The sequence below is a fragment of the Panthera pardus genome, unplaced genomic scaffold (genome assembly GCF_024362965.1).
Source record: "Panthera pardus isolate Hobbes unplaced genomic scaffold, ASM2436296v1 HiC_scaffold_22, whole genome shotgun sequence".
Lineage (NCBI taxonomy): Eukaryota > Metazoa > Chordata > Mammalia > Carnivora > Felidae > Panthera > Panthera pardus.
Genome location: NW_026526788.1, coordinates 13922771 through 13940310, shown reverse-complemented (window position 1 = coordinate 13940310; position 17540 = coordinate 13922771). Strand labels below are relative to the sequence as shown.

General features: G+C 43.1%; 1 protein-coding gene across 4 annotated transcripts in view; it reads right to left on the bottom strand.

Annotated features, from left to right (window-relative positions):
• The window catches only part of PRKG1 (protein kinase cGMP-dependent 1), a 1256614-nt gene that overhangs the window by 465779 nt on the left and 773295 nt on the right, over nt 1-17540 (bottom strand). For all 4 annotated transcript variants that reach the window (XM_053910263.1, XM_019430062.2, XM_019430063.2 and 1 more), the window contains exon 4: nt 2280-2385. In XM_053910263.1, coding sequence (XP_053766238.1) covers nt 2280-2385 — 106 coding nt within the window. The remainder of the gene's footprint in view (nt 1-2279; nt 2386-17540) is intronic.

Below are 17540 nucleotides of genomic sequence, written 5' to 3'. Positions count from 1 at the left end.
AAATATTACTTCTTGGTGGAATGAGGTTAGTATCTTTGCAAGAGGCAGGTTTTAGTTGTATCTTAAAAGATTTTAACACTGATGGGAGGTGGGGGGAAAAAAACAAAACAAAGCAAAACAAAACAACAATGATGACCACAGAGGCAGTGAGCTGTATCAGGGTCCAAGGACTGCCTGGGCACAGTGAATTGTCCGGTTTGCCTGGGGCAAGAAGAAAGCAGGCAGGAAAGCAGGTGGTGGTTGGCTGTGTGAGGGCCTTGAACTTGCAGCTAATGAGGCCATGCATAATTCAAGAGCAATTTCGAGCCACTGAAGGGTCAGAGAGAACCAGTTAACCACAGTCATAATTAAGGAAGATTAAAGCTGGCCCCAGGCACTGATGGTCCCTTGGTCACCTCTCTGGACTCCCATCCCAGCACCGTCTTCACAAATGGTGAAGACTTGCCTCTTTAGAGAGTAGATGGATGGAAAGTAAGCGTCTGCACCCACCTCTAACTCAACCAGTTAAACTTCACCTGCACTAAGCTGGCCAACATGATACATTCCCACCCTCTGGAGAACCAACTTTACTTACTGAAGGTTTGAATCAGCAGAGCAGATAACACAAATTTAGGTGAATACAAAAGATATAAGAGTATATGCAGATTCAACTAAAAACAAAAATCCAAACAAACAAAAAACCCCAGCAACAACACAATGAGACTTCATTGCCTGAACCAGCCCCTCTTAGAAAAATTTATGTGGGTCATGAGCACGGACACCCCATTTCCTTGAGAGAATGGAATTATGGAAATCTGTGTCGTAAGTGCCCAATGCTTAGGTACCTGAGAGCTTAGGTAGGCTCTGTCCTACAGGTAAGAATTTTATTAATTACCAATCGGGATCTTTCTCTAATACGGTTCCATCAGAAGAAAACAGTAAATTGCACTTTAAGTAAAAGCTTAAAAATGATAATTTATTCCGTCTCCATCTTTCTCTCTTGGTCTCTGTATTCTTTCTATTCTCTTTCTCACACACATACCAGTATAGACACACGCGTATGTATCAACAAACACACGCAAATATACATACACACACACACACACACACACACACACACACACAGACGGCGTCTGAATAATTTCCTTGCGAACTGTACTAAATTCCAAACAAAAGTACATTCCCACGTCTAAATGTTTCACCCAATCATGCTGAAGAAAAATCCCAACACCCTGATAATTATATTTTAAAATTACCACTTGACATCAAATTAGAGTTTTATTGTTCCTTTAGCAAGAACGTAAAGAACAAATTATGTGGAAATCAAATACGCATATACAATGAATCAGAAAATAAATGAACTACATAAAATACTCAAGTAAGGAATATTAAAATTCCATTGTAAGAAAATTCCACAGGTATCTGTTATGATGTATCACTGACCCAAAATGCGATTTCGATTTTCTACCTCCCCTTAAACCATTTCTTTCACAAAAACAAAAATAAGCCATGAAAAAAACGGCTTGATATTCTAGCTCTAAGAAATTATGATTGTAACAGATAATACGCCCCTCTTTAGCAAACGTAATCTGTATGTTATTACTTAAGGATGGTTCTGTTTTCAACGAAAAAATACAAAATAGCGACTTATTGGAAAAAAGTCAGAGTTGTCAATATTCTTTTTAAGGATGAAATATTTTCTTTAAAATAAGCTTAGAGACAAAGAAATGCATTTCAGTGAACATCAGTGTATTCTTAAGAAATGAAAAGCTGTTTTTTATCCCAGTTCCCATGCTATACTGAATCATGAAAATATACAATATCAAAAGAAAAAAAAAAACTTTTGATATTTGAGAACTACAACAGAAAATGAACTTAAGTGGGGAAATTAAACTTGGGATTAAAGGATAATGAACTTCGGAACTTTTCCATCTTTGTCACCTGACCTTTGACATGGAATCTTACACAAGAGACGATGCAGTCCAGACAGGTACCATCAACATTTTAATCGATAAATAGTTAGAGATAAACTCAATACCCCTTTTTTGTTCAAGCAAATTCTCCTTTGTTTCTCTGACCCACACTCCCTGAGATAATGTCCCAAGTTCTGACTTCGTCAGTTAGCATGGAAACTGGTACCAGAACCAGAAAGAAGAAGCCAGTCCAAAGTCTCATGCTTCTACAAATTTGTAGGCTATCAAGACTGAAATGAAGGGAAAAGGCTTCCCTGGGCTGCCTGTCCAGGAAGAGGGTTGAAAAGACCATAAACGCCCTCAGCAGGAGAAAATAAAGCATCCTACCTTTTTAAAAATTCCATATACTCGGTGTGTTTGATGAGTCCTGTCCTCATCATGATTGTTTGAAAACATTGTCGATCGATGGCCCAGAGTTTCACATTCACAAGAGCTGGAGAAAAGAAAAAGAAAACAGGAAAAAAAATTAGGCAATTTCAACCGTGAACCCCACCATGCAGAAGGGATATGAGTGATTCAGGAGAAGTATGGAAATAATTGACCTTCATTTACAGCTGGTACCCATCATGCTATCCCATTTTGTTAAGAAAGTGAATGTTCCTACTAGCATAAGGTAGTTCATAATTGTCCATCTAGTATTATTGTCTAAGAGGAAGATTCCGGTTCTCTTCTGCCCTTAAGGGAGGAGAATGCCTAAGTCCACAGTGAAAAACTTTAGTGCTTTCCAGACTATCTATGAAGGACATCACATGGAAGCAAAGAAAAATTCACAATTAATCACAACACTGCCTGGTAATTACCCAGAATGGTGTTAATGACTCAAATGATCATGTTTTACTTGTAAAAACTAGAAATGAAAACTCCATTTTCAGGTTTAGGGCTGAATCTAATAGGATAGAAATAATAACTTCACCATGATTTCTACATGAAGCTCATATTTTACAAATTATAACCTGTGCCCGAAGCTGTCCTGTGAAGTTCTCTGAGATCTGTTTGTTGAATTTTAATGTCTAGTCTTACCTACGACTGCCTCTGACAATGAATAATAGTGTTCAAACTGAGTATCACAGAATTACACCATTTGAGCTATTGAGCACACGACTAAGAGACAGGTTTTGGAAAAAGGCAGATGCTATAGACTAACAGAACCACCCAGTAAGATAAACTTTGGTTTTAAAAGAATATACTAAAAATCTCGGTAACAATCTGTGCAATGGGCATGCAAGACACTTATGCTCTCCATTTTTATGTATGTTTGCAAGTTTTCCTAATAGCAAATACTTTCTGTTAGCATACAAATAGAGAAAGCCAATTCATAGGTCATACTGGTGGGGAGTGGGGTACATAAGGGCTGTGCGGGACAAGTGAGTGGAGACAGTTTATAATTTAAGGAGCCAAACACACAAAGACTGAAGAACACAATTCTCTCTTCTTCCCAGTTCTCAGAGGAAGCCCAGTGTGGAATGCGATCTGGGGGGAGGGGTCAGGGGCAAATGCTGAGTATGAGGCCATGGGAGTGCCTTGCAGGGAGGGACTGGGAGTAACACACAAAGCAAACGGGGAAAATATGAGAAAGAGAATGCTGTGTTCTAATGTAAACCCTTATCTTCGCATTTTACCTAATTTTTCCTCGCAAAACTGTTTGAAGCCAAGGAACTAGAACATGACTTCTCTCTGGGCCAGCTCTTCATTGAAAAAAGAAAAAGGATGCTTGGTTAACTAGAAAAGGAACACAGCAGCAAGGACCGGTGTGCGCATGGCTCCGCTCCAAGTATCTTTTAAAAATGAGCCATCGGCAAAAACAAAGATCCTCACACAGGTGCTCTCCCAGCCACATTCAAGTTCCTCTGCCGAATCCGGGCTCCTTTCCAGAACACCTGTTTGCTTGAGACAAACCCAAAGACTGGATGATGCAACCACAAAGGACTGCCAATTCAGGAAAAGATTCACAAGAAGGAGCATCTTTATATAACTGACAGAAGCTGAGCTAGGAGGGAGACAGAGGAGGTGACGTCCTGTGCGGGAGAAGAGCCTGGCGGGGGAGGGGGGGGGCTTGGGCTGGGGGAGTCCAGGCAAGGATCAGACAGACAGGAATGGCTGAGATTCTGCAGGCTTCTCTGATCTTTGAAAGCAGGCTGCTTCCGGGCCCTGGAAGTCAGGCATAGGAAGCGGGGGATTAATGCGATGAACAAAACAAAGCTATTAGAGATCTTAAAGACAAAACACAGCCAAGAACCTGAATTTCATTGAAAAAATTTTTAATATGAAATTTATTGTCAAATTGGTTTCCATACAACACCCAGTGCTCATCCCAACAGGTGCCCTCCTCAATGCCCATCACCTCCCCTCCCCTCCCTCCCACCCCCCATCAACCCTCAGTTTGTTCTCAGTTTTTAAGAGTCTCTTATGTTTTGGTTCCCTCCTTCTCTAACCTTTTTTTTTTCCTTCCCCTCCCCCATGGTCGTCTGTTAAGTTTCTCAGGATCCACATACGAGTGATATCCACATATCTGTCTTTCTCTGTATGGCTTATTTCACTTAGCATCACACTCTCCAGTTCCATCCACGTTGCTACAAAAGGCCATATTTCATTCTTTCTCATTGCCAAGTAGTATTCCATTGTGTATATAAACCACAATTTCTTTATCCACTCATCAGTTGATGGACATTTAGTCTCTTTCCACAATTTGGCTATTGTTGAAAGTGCTGCTATAAACATTGGGTACAACTGCCTCTATGCATCAGCACTCCTGGATCCCTTGGGTCAATTCCTAGTAGTGCTATGGCTGGGTCATAGGGTAGATCTATTTTTAATTTTTTGAGGAACCTCCACACTGTTTTCCAGAGCAGCCGCACCAGTTTGCATTCCCACCAACAGTGCGAGAGGGTTCCCGTCTCTCCCCATCCTCGCCAGCAGCTAAAGTCTCCTCATTTGTTCATTTTAGCCAGGCAAAGAACCTGAATTTCAGAACACATCAGAGGTAGGCCGCCATTTTTCGACTGCTTACAAGAAAAATACGTTCTGTGTTCAGCATCATTCTTAATGGTTCCCAGGGATTTCCAGTAAGCCAAGTCTCCCTCCAAAGGCTGAATTAGGAGACATCAACCAATTCTGTTATTCTAAACATCAGGGGCAACATGACGACGTGTACTGTCACATATACACATACGGTACTGTACCTCAAAAGACTCAGTAGAGGCAGAAGGTCTAAGTGGAGTCAAGCATACATACATACATACGTCTAAGACTCTGCCCTGCAGGAAGACCTCACGTAGCACGTCTCCAGCAGCAATATGTAAAAATTTCCATTACAGGCTCTTAAACCAAGAGACAGGAATAGTAGGTACTAAGCAGAGGCCACAGTACCCACGAGTCAAGCGACGAGGGTCGGGTGCATGCATGCACACATGTGTTGTGACCGAGTGACCCGCAACGTTTTCTGTCTGCGTTCCCGCTTGGAGGCCAGGCTGTGTTCCTGGTCCCTCCTGAGGAGCTGTCACTCTGGCCTCTGTCACTCGCTGGCACTTAGCGCGTGACCGATATCGCTCATTATCTCTGCTGTGTCTAAATGAGGTTTCCTCGAGTAAGTTGGGACCTTCCCGCAGAGAGAAGTCCGGGGCTCATTTCTTATAACCTCTTCTCTCTCAAGAAATTAGCTTTTCATTAGGTAAGTGTAGGCTATACTGAGTCATTAATGTAATTCATGCGCACAAAGGTCACCTAAAAATGAAGAAGTAAGCCTAAGTGGACTTCCAAGATGATGTTAAAATAGCTCAACTGAATTGATCAGACATCATAAGCCATGAATTGAAAAAGGGTCTCTAAAAATAAGTTCACAGAATCTAATATTTTCATTTTATCTGATTCCCATTTACCCGGGCTACTGCTACATCTCTAAGTAAACCTGTTTCAGATATTTTGCATGATAATGAACATGGCTTGATGAGATTGCAAATTTGTCCATGACCTTGGGCAAGATGCCAAAACCTTTCCTGTACTCGGCCAATATACCTATTAGTCAAATCAGCACTTCACAGGTGGGCAAGCGTGACTCATAAACACCTTGCCTTGTTATCAGGAAAGTGGTTCTATTCAGGTGGTTATTAACCTCTTGCTTCTTCAACAGCCGGCTGGAGGGTAAGTCTGGTGCTTCCAACCTTCAGACCATTCAAAACAAGTTTTAAAAATCTGTCTATGTACCTTTAAGTGGTTTCTTAATCTCTGTAGGGAATAAGCACTTCAGAAATAAAGTTCCTCTGATTTTCAGGATGATTATGGTTGTTGAACGTTTAAGTCTGAAGGGCAGAGCAAGTATCGGAAACAGATTTTCCTTTTTGTTCAAGAATGAATCTAACATTCTCTACTCAGTGATCTTTTTCTTCCCCCTCCAGTTTAGGGCCATGTTGAATCAGTGGAAAACAGGCAAATTCCCATTCCTCTGAGATCTTTAAGGGCAGGAGCACATGAACGACTCCTTCAACGTGGGCAAGAGTTGGCCTTTGTCTGGGGGACACCAGGATTACAGAGAAGGAGCCACAAAAACGGTGCTGGAATCAGATCACAAATCCGGGTTTGGCCTAAATTCTAGTAGGGATTCCCTCCACTGTGCAATTCAGATTTTGGAAGAATATTGAGAAAGCCTGGGTGGGTATAAAACACAGTCTCGAATATTCCTTCGGCCCGTATTTATTTTATACCAATGTAGCCAACACCGGTGCTATATATAAGAGACAGGAAACAAACACAGATCTCCTGCCTTTAAGAAACTTGTGATCTAGTACGGAGGCCAACGAGCCATTATCCATGCCGGATCGGGCCCATGGTTAGTTTTCCTACAGCACGTTAACCATGAACGGGTTTTGTATTTTTAAGTGGCTGAAACATTTTTAAAAAAATAACCCATGACACATGAGAATTCTATAAAACAAATTTTGGTGTCCATAAAACTTCCAATGGGAACACAGCCATGCGTATTTGTTTACATATTGTCTCTGGCTGAATTGAGTAGTTTTGATAGAGACTATCTGGCCCTTTACAGAAAACACTGGCCATCTCCTGGTCTCCTCTAAAAGGAAAACAAATCAAGAGGAAGTGCCAGCAGCAAGTATCTGGGGCTGTGAATATGCTGAAAAGACCTCATAGACCCCCCAGTCCCTGTGGGGAAAAACACAACGGTTGGCTGAAGGCTTTGCAGTAGAGAATCTTGTGCAAGCCAGGATTCTTCATCTGGTGCTGTGCACTGAATGGGTCTCCCCCAAATTCAAAAGCTAAAGCCACGATCCCCATGGCGATGGTACTTGGAGGCAGGGCCTATGCGAGGTAAGGAAGTTCTGGTACCAATTCGAGTGGGATGAGGTTAGGGGGCTGGGAGATTCCCGACACCAACAAGCACTTCTCAGGACCCCACCTTGGTGTCCCACCGTTCAACTCAATTCTGACGCTATCCACCCAGAGACCGCATCAGACTCCAAGGTTAAGGTTCACTTTTGAATGACTGCCTCCCTTCTGCTTCCCCTCAGAGGCCCATCCACAGTCCCTGTACTTCTGACCCACTGGCTGTAAATAAGTTTCCCAAGATCCTCTCCTTTTGTTTCATTAATTTGCTACATGGCTCATGGAACTCAGAGAAATGTTTTACTTCCTAGATCACTGTTTTATTATAAAAGAATATAACTCAGAATATAACTTAGGAGAGATGCAGAGGCTGAGGCTTGGGGAAGGGGACACAGAGTTTCCATGCCCTCTCCGGGAGCGCCCCTCTCCCCACCCCAGTTTCAGTTTCCTGCATTTACCAATCCGGAAGCTCTCCCAAACCTGTTTTTTGGGTGTTTATGACAGCTTCATTACATAAGCCTGATTGCTTAAATCATTGGCCATTGGTGATGGATTCAACCTCCAGATACTCTCTGCTCCCTGGGGATGGGGGGGGACAGAAATTTCCAACCCTCTGATCACATGGTTGGTTCCCTGGCAGCCAGCCCCCATCCTGGAGTCCGAAAGTCACCTCCTTAAGCTAAGGAAATCTTTATCACTCCTACCAATTAGAAAATTCTAAGGGTTTTAGGAGTTCAGTGCCAAAAACCGGGGGTGGGGGGGGGAAGGGCACGGATGGGGAGACTGCAAGCCACAGTATCACAGGAAGTAATCAGGTCTAGATGAGGTCAAGAGGATGGAGTCCTCTTGATGGAATTAGTATCCTTTTAAGAAGGTAGGACACCTGTTTCCTCTTTCACCTCCCAGGTTTCTTCTCTTGTCATTACTTTAAAATTATAGTAATTCATAGACCTGCATCTCGATTTAACTTTTAATGTTATTTTATCACACTTATACTGTACATTAATGTATTTCAATATAAATGCGGGGTTTTTTTTTTTTGGTAATCCTCTATTTTATGCTTTTATAAACATTATTCTTAGAGGGATCCATATGCTCCATCAGATGGGCCGATAGGACCATGGCAGCCACAAGATGGTTCTGGGGAAAGGATTGCCTCAGAGGAGGGCAGGGGGAAGACTAAGCTGGTTCCCAGTCACAGGGTGCCAGAGTATGAATAGTTCCCTGTTCCCTGCCCTCCCCCTGGAACTCCCTAACATCCTCACTGTCAACCAAAGGGTTAGCATTGAGCACAGCAGGGGACTGTTGACTTTGCTCCAGAACTCAATGTGGGAAGGGAGGAGCTAGAGAATTTTATTTCCCCATCACCACAAGGGGTCCTTCCAGGAAGAGATGTCTGCTCAGCTAGTGGTCCAGGAAGGCTGACTGAGGTGCTGGGTGAGGCAGGAGGCTGTCACAGGTGTAGCTAAAGAGTGCACATGGATCTCCTGTCCTCAGAACCTGATACAAAGGTCAGTGAGGAGGGGGCCATGGAAGGTTAAAGTAGGTGATTCGCTTCAGAAGCTTTTGTTAGCAGTATCCTAATGGTGCTTAAGAGGAGACTAGGACTAGGGGGAGCAAGAGAGGGGCAAAGACAAAGAGAGACCAAGATGGACCCAGAAAACCAGAGATAAAGAAATTAAGAGGGGAAGAGAGAGAGAGAGGGAGAGAAATCAGCAGTCTCTTATTACCGAAGTGGGTGGGTCCTGGTGGGTGGCAAGGAAGCTAGAGAGATGGATGGATTAGAAAGATCTCAAGGATCTTAAATAGACAGGACATGCTGTGGAGAGAGAATTTGACCCGAACACCTACCTTTCTAGCCTGGAAATATACATGGAAATAAAATAGTCTAATCATGAATGTTCCATTCACATTACTCCAAGCAGAGGCAGCAAATGTACTTGTAAGTAAGTGCCATTTTTTCAAGTGCAAGAACCATGTACGTCGTCAGCTACATGACCTAACCAGCCAATGAATTTGTGATTTTCTTTTACTTCTGTATTGTAAATACAACCTTGTATCTTTAAACTACTGTCTCACATGTTTTAAACTATCCTTGCCATATTTTTTAAAAAGTCTAATTATTTTAACATTCTGGAATGACTTGGTCCAACAGCTATTTGCACTCTAGAAATCCAGGTGTTAGGTTGCTCTAAGAACCACAACAAACACCTGACACTCCGGTAACCCCGGGAACATGAAGGAGGTCAAGATAAAAGTCACAAAAATTATCAAGCAGCAGGCAAGTAAATTTTATGCTTTAGAGACCATTTTTCTGTTCACAAAAGTTGATCAGGAAGCCATACAAATGGCCAGTTAAGACCCGACGGGATGCATAACACCATTAGGAATTAGGGAAAAATGCAAATCAAAACCCCAAAGGATACAACTTCACACCCACTAGGATGGCTATTCTTAAAATTAACAGCAGGTGTTGCCCAGGATGTGCAGCTATTGGAACTTATGCATTTCTGGTAGAAAGGTGAAATGGTGGAGACACCATGGAAAATGTTATAGTGGTTCCTTAAAGAGATGAAACATAGAATTAGCCTAGGATCCAGTAATCCCACTTCTAGATATATACCCACAGTAACTGAAGGCAGGGACATGAGTAGTTATTTGTACACCAATGTTCATGGCAGCAGTATTCACCATGGTCAAAAGGTAGAACCAATCCAAATATCCTTCAAAGAGGAACAGAGGTATACCATGTGGCCTATACATACAGTGGAATGTTGCTCAACCTTTAAAAGGGAATGAAAAACTGATACATGCTATGACACGGGTGAACCCTGAAAATGTTAGACTAAGTGAAATAAGCCAGACACGAAAAGACAAGCATTGTAGGATTCCGTTGGCAGGAGGCACCCAGAATCATCAAATTCATGCAGACAGCAAGTAGACTGCAGTGGTTGCCACGGGCTGGGGTGGGGATGGGGAGGTGGTGCTCGACGGGGACAGTTTCACTTCAGGGTGATGAAAGATTCCCCCAGATGGATGGTGGTCACGGCTGCACAACAATGCGATGTATTAATGCCACGGAATTGCACACTTAAAAGTGGTTAGAGTAGGTTTCACGTCATGTATATTTTACCACAAGAACCCAAAACTTGATCAATGGGTTTACTTTCCTAGATAATACAACATGTGACAGGTTTTGTTTTGCTTTTAATTTTCCATTAGATGCCCACTAGTATTTAAAGAAAGAAATTGGTACTTGGTATTTCCAAGGCAGAGTTCAAATTCCATAGGTTGAACTAGTACCATTTTCCCTTTCTTCCTGGCCTCAGGCTTGCCCCACCTCCCTCACATCAACACCTGCCTTCCCCATGTCCCTGCTCACGCAGATTCCTGCAACTGGAGGGACTCTCCACTCCCCTCAAACTCTTGTCCTTGCAAGGCTCAGTTCAAAGTTATTTCTTCCCCCTTTTCACACCTTTCCAGGTCTTTTGCAAGCTTGGTTCTATTTTCCTAACTCTTGATAATTTTATTTTATTTAAAAAAAAAATTTTTTTTAACGTTTATTCATCTTTGGGACAGAGAGAGACAGAGCATGAACGGGGGAGGGGCAGAGAGAGAGGGAGACACAGAATTGGAAGCAGGCTCCAGGCTCTGAGCCATCAGCCCAGAGCCCGACACAGGGCTCGAACCCACGGACCGCGAGATCATGACCTGCGCTGAAGTCGGACGCTTAACCAACTGAGCCACCCAGGAGCCCCTCTTGATAATTTTAAACATGTGTTGTCCAATATGATAGCCACTAGCCATGTGATCATTGATTACTAATGGAAACTGAAATGTGCCATCTGTGTAAATTATACAGAGAATTTGGAAGGCTCGGTATGAAAAAGCATAAAATGCCTAATGGATAATTTCCTATTGATTACATGTGACAATAAGAATATTTGACCTACTAAGTCAAAATGTACTAGAAACTTTATTTACACCTGTCTCCATTTTAATTTATTTTACATTTTGAGTATGGTTGACACACAATGTTGTGTTACTTTCACACCTGCAGCGGCTATTTAACTTTTCTATGTTACGGCATGTTCTCCACACATGTAGTTACTGTCTGTTACCATACAACAACAACACAACATCATTGACTATATTCCCTATGTTGTAACTTTCATCCTCATGACTGATTCATCTCTTAACTGGAAGCCTGGGTCTCCGACACCCCTTCACCCATTTTGCCCACCCCTCTTGCCTTTGTCCATCGGGTAACCATCAGTTTGTTCTCTGTATTTACAGGTCTGATTCTTTTTGTTTATCCATTTGTTTGGTTTTTTTAATCCCACTTCGAAGCAGAATCATATGGTACTGACTTAATTTACTTAGCAGGATAACTTCTAGGTCCATCCAGTTGTCACAAATGGCAAAATCTTGTCCTTTAAGGCTGCACTATATTCCATTTTATCTTTACTTTTTTTAATGGGATTGCCAGAAAATTAGACATTACATTTATCGCTCCCATCACATTTCAATTGGTCAGGGCTGCTCTAAAACAGCAGTACTCTTTTGTTTAAAAATTTTTTTAATCTTTATTTTTGAGAGAAATAGAGAGAGAGAGAGAGAGAGAGAGAGAGAGAGAGACAGACAGACAGCGTGTGAGCAGGGGAGGAGCAGAGAGAGAGGGAGACAAAGAATCTGAAGCAGGCTCCAGGCTCTGAGCTGTCAGCACAGAGCCCAACGCAGGGCTCGAACTCACGAACTGTGAGATCATGACCTAAGCCAAAGTTGGATGCTCAACCGACTGGGCCACCCAGGCACCCCTAAAACAGCAGTACTCTTAACATATAATCCCTGCTTTACAGGCCTTTCTTGTTCCATGGGATGGCACAGAGTAAGAGCTCGTTAAGGATTTTCCCAATTGAATTTTGTGTACATGTCAAGCATTTTGTCTAAACAAAATCCATTTCTAGCCTTCCACTTCATAGGAGAAAGCACCAGAGACCCTCATAGTCCCTTTTGGAGGAGAACCAGCTTGAGCTTTTTGAGTGTGAGCTGTGTCTGACCATCCTTCCCCTGCAGTGAACATTAGTTGAGTTTTCTGACAATGGTTCCAGAGTAAATCGTTGTTCCCCTAAACAGCCCGTCTGCAAGGAACATTTTCAGATGATAGGTATGTCTCATTTGAAACTGTTGATCCATACTTTGTCTAAATGGACGGGATGTTTCTGAGGGCTTAGTGCAGGGGGATGAACAAGGAAAGGTGTCATTAGCTCAGTCTAGAACTTCACCCTCGACATTCAAGAGTACCAGCTCACACCATAAGGTACTTTACTACATATGCAAGGGATTCCAGAAGCTTTATTTTACCACCACGCCCATCTCCTGATGCCTGAATTATCTGTGATCCCTCAGATCTATAGAGTGACAGATCAAAGGCTTGGAGGGGGTCCATGGAGCCCACAACTGCTTCCCTACATTATTAAGGCATATGTTAGCCTAAAGCCAAATTTCAACTGCCAGAATGTTCTGAGACAAATGCTTCATAATTATAAAAGGCCATTTGCTGTTTACAATGCATCTGGAACACACTGAGGTCTCCCTTGTGCAAATTGCCTCCCCATTAGGATGGGGGTGATATTTTAAACTTTCTCGCCTAGAAAAATTATATATTCGGCAAAGATAATGGATTGTCAAGTTGAACACTGCACATAAGAAGAACCATCAGTATAAACTTACTGGTACAAAAATCATTAGCAGTGTTGTCCTCGCTCACGTTCATGTGTTTGAAAGGGCGTGCTATGGTGGCAGCCTTAATGCAATCAGTAGAAATGAAATAGTGGTGGGGTGCCTGGATGGCTTAGTTGGTTGAGTGTTCAACTTCAGCTCAGGTCATGATCTCATAGCTCCTGAGTTCAAGCCTCATGTTGGGCTCTGTGCTGACAGCTCAGAGCCTGGAGCTTGCTTTGGATTCTGTGTGCCCATCTCTCTGCCTGTCACCCACTCATGATCTGTCTCTCACTCTCCCCCAAATAAACAAACATTAAATTTTTAAAAAGAAATGAAATGATGGTTTCTCTAAGCTCTGCTTGACTTCACACCTTGTACCATGTAACTGGTAAGGCCAAGTAAGGACTTTTGGAAAATATGAAAACGTTAACTATCATAATGATTTCACATTTGTTTTTACTTTCAATGTTAAGGATACTGCAAAGACCAAACGAATGGTGCTATTTTTAATACAGTTATGATACTAATGAGCATGATTTTGAGTCCCATTATCGAACCTTTATTACATGACTTGGCAAGAACTTTATGTCTGTTACATTTACATCTGTTTAACCTATATTAATTGTGTGACGTACTCCAATCCCCTTTCTATAACTATGGAAACTCAGAGAGCCTGGGTTACTTCCCAAGTCACACAGAGTCATTAGCATAGTCCCTTTCATTCTGACTCCAAAGCCTGCGTTCTTATTATGGACACGTACATAACTCTGAAACTGGAATATCTGCTTTCCCCACTCCATTTTTCTGACCCATTGAACCAGCCTACCCATGGTCATTAAATCCCCCAAAAAACAACACAACAAAACAAAACAAAACAAAGGGAATGTACATTTGAGTTGATTAATGGGGTGCCTAGGTGGCACAGTAGGTTGAGCTTCTGACTCTTGATTTAGGCTCAGGCCACAATCCGAGGGTTGTGAGATTGAGCCCTGCACCAGGCTCCTTGCCAAGCTTGAAGCCTGCTTGGGATTCTGTTGCTCATTTGCTCACTCTCTATCCCGCTTTGGGCCCCTCCCCTGCCTTCACACAGGCTCTCTCTCTCAAAAAAAAAAAAAAAAGCAATTATTGAGTTAGAGAGGATTTCTTGAAATTAAGGCAGAAGTGGGCTGCACATCTTACCCAAGGTTTTAATGTAATGGGAGGCTTCAAAGGTATTTTGCACCCAAGGCAGGTTCCTCGTGACCACCTTTTAGGCCATGTCTCCCTCTCCAGGCTCACAACACATGCCATGTCGAGCACGCTCCCCTTTCCTACCCTCCAGAGTTGCCAGCAGCTACCTTCTGTCTTTAGGTGAAAGGCTCAAGAAGCAATGTTCTCCATTTGACAAGCTTCAATTTTTTATGCAAACTAACTCAGTGGTGTTCAAGTAGTCATTTTTCAAGAAGCTGTGTGAACCATCCTGTGTGTGTCTGATAGCAATCCCCACAGGTATCAGAGATACATGCGGGAGGGCTCATGGGCCCCAGAGTGAATTCGATGTCTGCAGAATTCTAGTCATAGCTCCCTGGTTGTTGGTAAAGCCCATAAACACTAAAATCTAGAAGCTGATGAGTAACAGGTTCTGGGGGCACAAGACTGGGGGGCTGTGGAAGCAAGAAATTCCCCAAGTATCCTGGTTTTCTCCCTTACATCCTTGTTTACAACACTCTGTATCATCTGACATCTGTTCAACCAAAGGGCAATTATTTAGAAACCTGTTGACACCTACCACCAGTGGTGGGGGCTGGGAACTGGAAGGAAGGGTATAGGAATAAGCAAATAAATAAACAAACCTCAAGTCATCTGAAAACGACCACGGCGTGAAGCTAAGGCCAGGTATGGTGGGGAAAAGTGCAGCAAGAAATGGGGAATGAGCCTCAACAAAACAGGTGGCTTTCTATGCAACTCAGATGCAAATGGTAGGGACCAAGAGTGAAAGTGGCAAGGAGCAGACCCACAGGTAACAGTAGTGTTGTCGAGACTAAAATGCTACCAGTTAGGTCTACTCAAGACTAGTAGAGATCACACAATCACTCTGTGAGTCACTAACAGTGAAGGAAGTGATAAGCAATTCCAGTCATTGATGGATCTTCTAAATAACCATTCTCTACCTGTCACTCCACCCGTAAAACATTCGACGGCTCCCTACTACCAATAAATAAAGCAGAACATCTTCATCCTTACGTTTAATCCATATTTAGTGCAAAGTACCTTCCTAGTTTCATCTCATACAGTCCCTGAAACATACGGTTTGTCTCCTTCAATGATTCTAACATCCAGCTTCCCAACCCACCCCTCCTTTCAGGTTTTTGCTCCAGTTATTCTCCTCTACTTAGGGCAATCCTCATAGCCCTCCAAGTCCAGTTCAAAGACCACTTTCTCCATGAAGACTTTCCAGTCCACCCTGGCTTGAAACCAACCAGCCGGCCGGCCAGCCAACCAACCTGTATGTGTGTGTCTACAGCCTTCTGACCGTGCCTCCTTCATGGCTCTCATTACTCTGCCTTGCTTCAGTTATTCGTGTACGTGAGTTACATCACACCACAGTCTTCTATCAATACTGTGATGTGTTCCCAGTACACAACAAATGCTGTAGGGTATATCAGGGACTAGGCTTCAAAGGGGGGGGTGGTGGAAAATTCCATGGAAAAGACAAAGCCACCGAGAATATTCAGTCTGGATAAGACCAAGGGAAAACTCAGTACCCGTCCTCAAAGATTCCATGGGTTTATTAGGCATCGAGTGATTTCAAGGGAGCTGTTTCTAAGAGAATCAAGGGCTAGCCTGAAATCCCAAGCTGGGAGACAGTTATTACAAACACTCCACAGGCATTTACGGAGACCTTATTACATGCCAAAAACCATATATACCACGTACCAGTGATAGAAAAAACAAACAGGATACAGACCTTGTTCTCAAGCACCTCTTGGTGCTAAAAGCTAACTTTGTCTTTTCCTCCTTACTCACCCACTTTTTTATTATTCTTATGCTAATAGCCTTGACTGCTCATCTCAAGCCAAAAGTGAACCAACCCACCACCATGCACTGTTTCTGGTGGATTAAGAGGCAATTCCTTCTGACTTGTCAAGGACAGAACTAAACCAGTAATTAGAAGTCACAGGGTTGGTGATTAAGACCCCGTGCAAAGACTAAAGGAGTAGCCTACGATGAAGCTTCCCACGGCACAAAGTGCTCCAGCGGGCTACCTGCTGGAATGCTGGAGAGTCCTGCATCAGAGGAGAAGTTGAACTGGATCATCTCCAAGGAGCAACTGAACCAGAAGATTGGACAGCAGCCCATAGATCACTGGAGAGATCAGTGAGTCACAGATCTGCATGATTGAGGACATAATGATAATCATCTTGAGACAACAACTCCCCTGTATGCGGCACTGCACCAAAGGATGACAGTTTCAGGACAGATGTCTGAAGTAAGGGTGGTGCCACTTACTGACTTTAATGAAGGAAACAGCGTCTCAGTCCATGCTTTATACACAAGCTTAACAACTCAGGAATTTGAAAAACAAAAGCATGAGGGAGCAGGCTGGAGAGTGAAAAACAGCCATCTGGGGTCTGGCATGCGTGAGCATCCTCCTTATACAAAAGAGGAGCTGCGGGGCCTGGGACAAGTAATTTAAGCTTCCATAGGACTATTTGAGGAAACTAAGATAGTAACGTGCCTCACACAACGGTTTTCAGATCGGAGTCCAGTAACTTTGGGCAGATATGCAGCATGATACTGGGGATCTGAAATGTGATTCACTCGTGGATGTCCTTCAGTGATTTTTCCACCTCATGCATACATAGGAAACGGAATCAACACCAGCCCGTGGGGGACGGACCATGAATTTTAAGTTGAAAAAGGAACGTCTCGAGCATTTCCAAACTTGGCTCCCTACCTCCGAATAATAAAAAGGAACATCACTTGGGGAATTGCGTACAGGTTTAGGCAGGCTTCCAGGTGAAGAGGAAAATTAAGAGAAAGCTGAGAGGATGTTAACATGGTACTGAAGACCAGAAGGCTGGCTTATAGCAGCAGAGCGCTGGGAGAGCCAGGAGTAAGTCTTGCTCATCTTTCTATCCCTAGTGCGGTGTATTCTGAGTTACGGACACACAGGGCAAAGCCAATCCGTGTTGGCTGAATGAGTAATTCCTACATATTCCTGCCTGACGCTGTTCGTACAAATGTCTCAGGACTCATTTCCCGACGGTGTTTAGTTCTATTATAAAAAGGCTGTGTGTGATTTAGTGGAAGTCAAGGCCCAGAAAAATCCCAGAGTTGAAAATTCTTACACAGATGCTTTGCAACCCTTCAACAAAGATAACAGAGGCTGAGTAGCCATTTCACTTTACTGAGATTCATTTTCGACGGGCTCTTTAGTATGTCGGGGGCCCACATCACATCGACAAGGCTCCCAACAGGGCACATGTTGGGCCCCAAGCATAAGCTTCATTCTCCAGCAAGTGACTGAGCTGGTTTTGCTGACAGCTC